Source organism: Cystoisospora suis (genome assembly GCF_002600585.1).
Source record: "Cystoisospora suis strain Wien I chromosome Unknown contig_8857, whole genome shotgun sequence".
Taxonomy (NCBI): domain Eukaryota; phylum Apicomplexa; class Conoidasida; order Eucoccidiorida; family Sarcocystidae; genus Cystoisospora; species Cystoisospora suis.
This window is the reverse complement of record NW_027161635.1, coordinates 1-1,285: the sequence shown is the minus strand read 5'-3', so window position 1 is coordinate 1,285 and position 1,285 is coordinate 1. Positions and strand designations below refer to the sequence as shown.

Below are 1,285 nucleotides of genomic sequence, written 5' to 3'. Positions count from 1 at the left end.
CTATCTATGTATGTCTTTATCTCTCCTACCTGCTACATCGATAGCTCTTTGTATTAGATTCTTCTTCTTGTCCTGTGAAAAAGATCTACAGGCACCGCAGCAGCACAGACATGCACACGACGCAAACAGACGGGGAGTTTCTTACTTCACCTCTCTCTAATCTATCTCTCTAATCTATCTTTCTGTAATCCATCTGTCTGTAATCTATCTTTCCCGGTCTCCCTACATGAGAAGATGAAAGATATCTCTCCTGTATAGATCCGTGCGTGATAGGATAAGTGTATGATAAATCTATGTATTAGGCTAGGTGAGAAAGAGCCTTCTCTTCTTTTGTATTGCATATCCAGAGAGAATATTGAGCTTAGTACTATTCTTGCTCCAATCTCTCTCATAAGACTTTCTCGTCAAGCTTTCTTCTTCTTCTTCCCTTTCATTCACCTCCCTCTATCAGACTTCGGCGATCTTCCTTTCTCTCTTTCTTGGTAAGCCTTTCTTTTCTTCTTTCTCTTACATTTCGCTAGAAGTTCTCTTATGAAGTTCAACGAGGGCTGCCTGGAGGAGATAGCTAGCTGCGTCATCGAGCTCTTGTTTGCTCCTAGAAGAAGACGAAGAAGAAATAGAAGAGGAGATAGTAGTAGAAGAAGAACCTTTCTCGCTCTTCTCTATGGGTCCCCCTCGAGGCCCCGAGCTCCTCAGTCTTTCGCTTCTTCTCTGCCACACACATAACTCACACAATTCGATCACCCGCATGCGCACTACTAGAAGAAGGAAAGAAAGAAAGAGACAAAAAGAAAGAGAAAGAAGAAGAAAAAGAAGAAGTGACACGGTGCTGGAGAAGAGAGAAAGAAAGAAGGAGACGTACAGTCCATATCGAGTGTGAGCTCGAAGTAGAATATATGAAAAGCTGAAATAGAAAGAGATAAGAAAGAAAGAAAGAAAAAGGGACGTTCTTGCCTCACCTTCACTTCGGAAGCCCCCTATAAAGACATAGTCATGTAAACAGACAAAATATCTATCTATCTATCTATCTTTAATCTATCTATCTATCGTTAATCTATCTATCTATCGTTAATCTATCTGTCTATCGTTAATCTATCTCTCTTTAATCTATCTACTTCAATCGCTCTCTTTCTGTACATGTGTATATTTCTGTATGGCTACCCTTATCTATGCTAAATACACCCTTAACCCGAATGTCTCCACCTGCTTCCTTCACCCTATACTCTTCATCCATTCTCTCTCTCTCTCTGTATATATATATATGTATATGTATATCTATATGTAT

At 39.8% G+C, this 1,285-nt stretch overlaps 1 protein-coding gene across 1 annotated transcript; it reads right to left on the bottom strand.

Annotated features, from left to right (window-relative positions):
- Positions 1-35: 35 nt before the first annotated feature.
- On the bottom strand, positions 36-757 carry CSUI_010914 (uncharacterized protein; the record flags this gene model as incomplete). The annotated part of the gene is made up of 2 exons (XM_068071015.1): positions 512-757; positions 36-85 (listed from the first exon to the last, which is right to left on the bottom strand). Coding segments are annotated over exons 1-2 (288 nt in total), but the record flags the coding sequence as incomplete, so codon positions are not given.
- Positions 758-1,285: the final 528 nt, after the last annotated feature.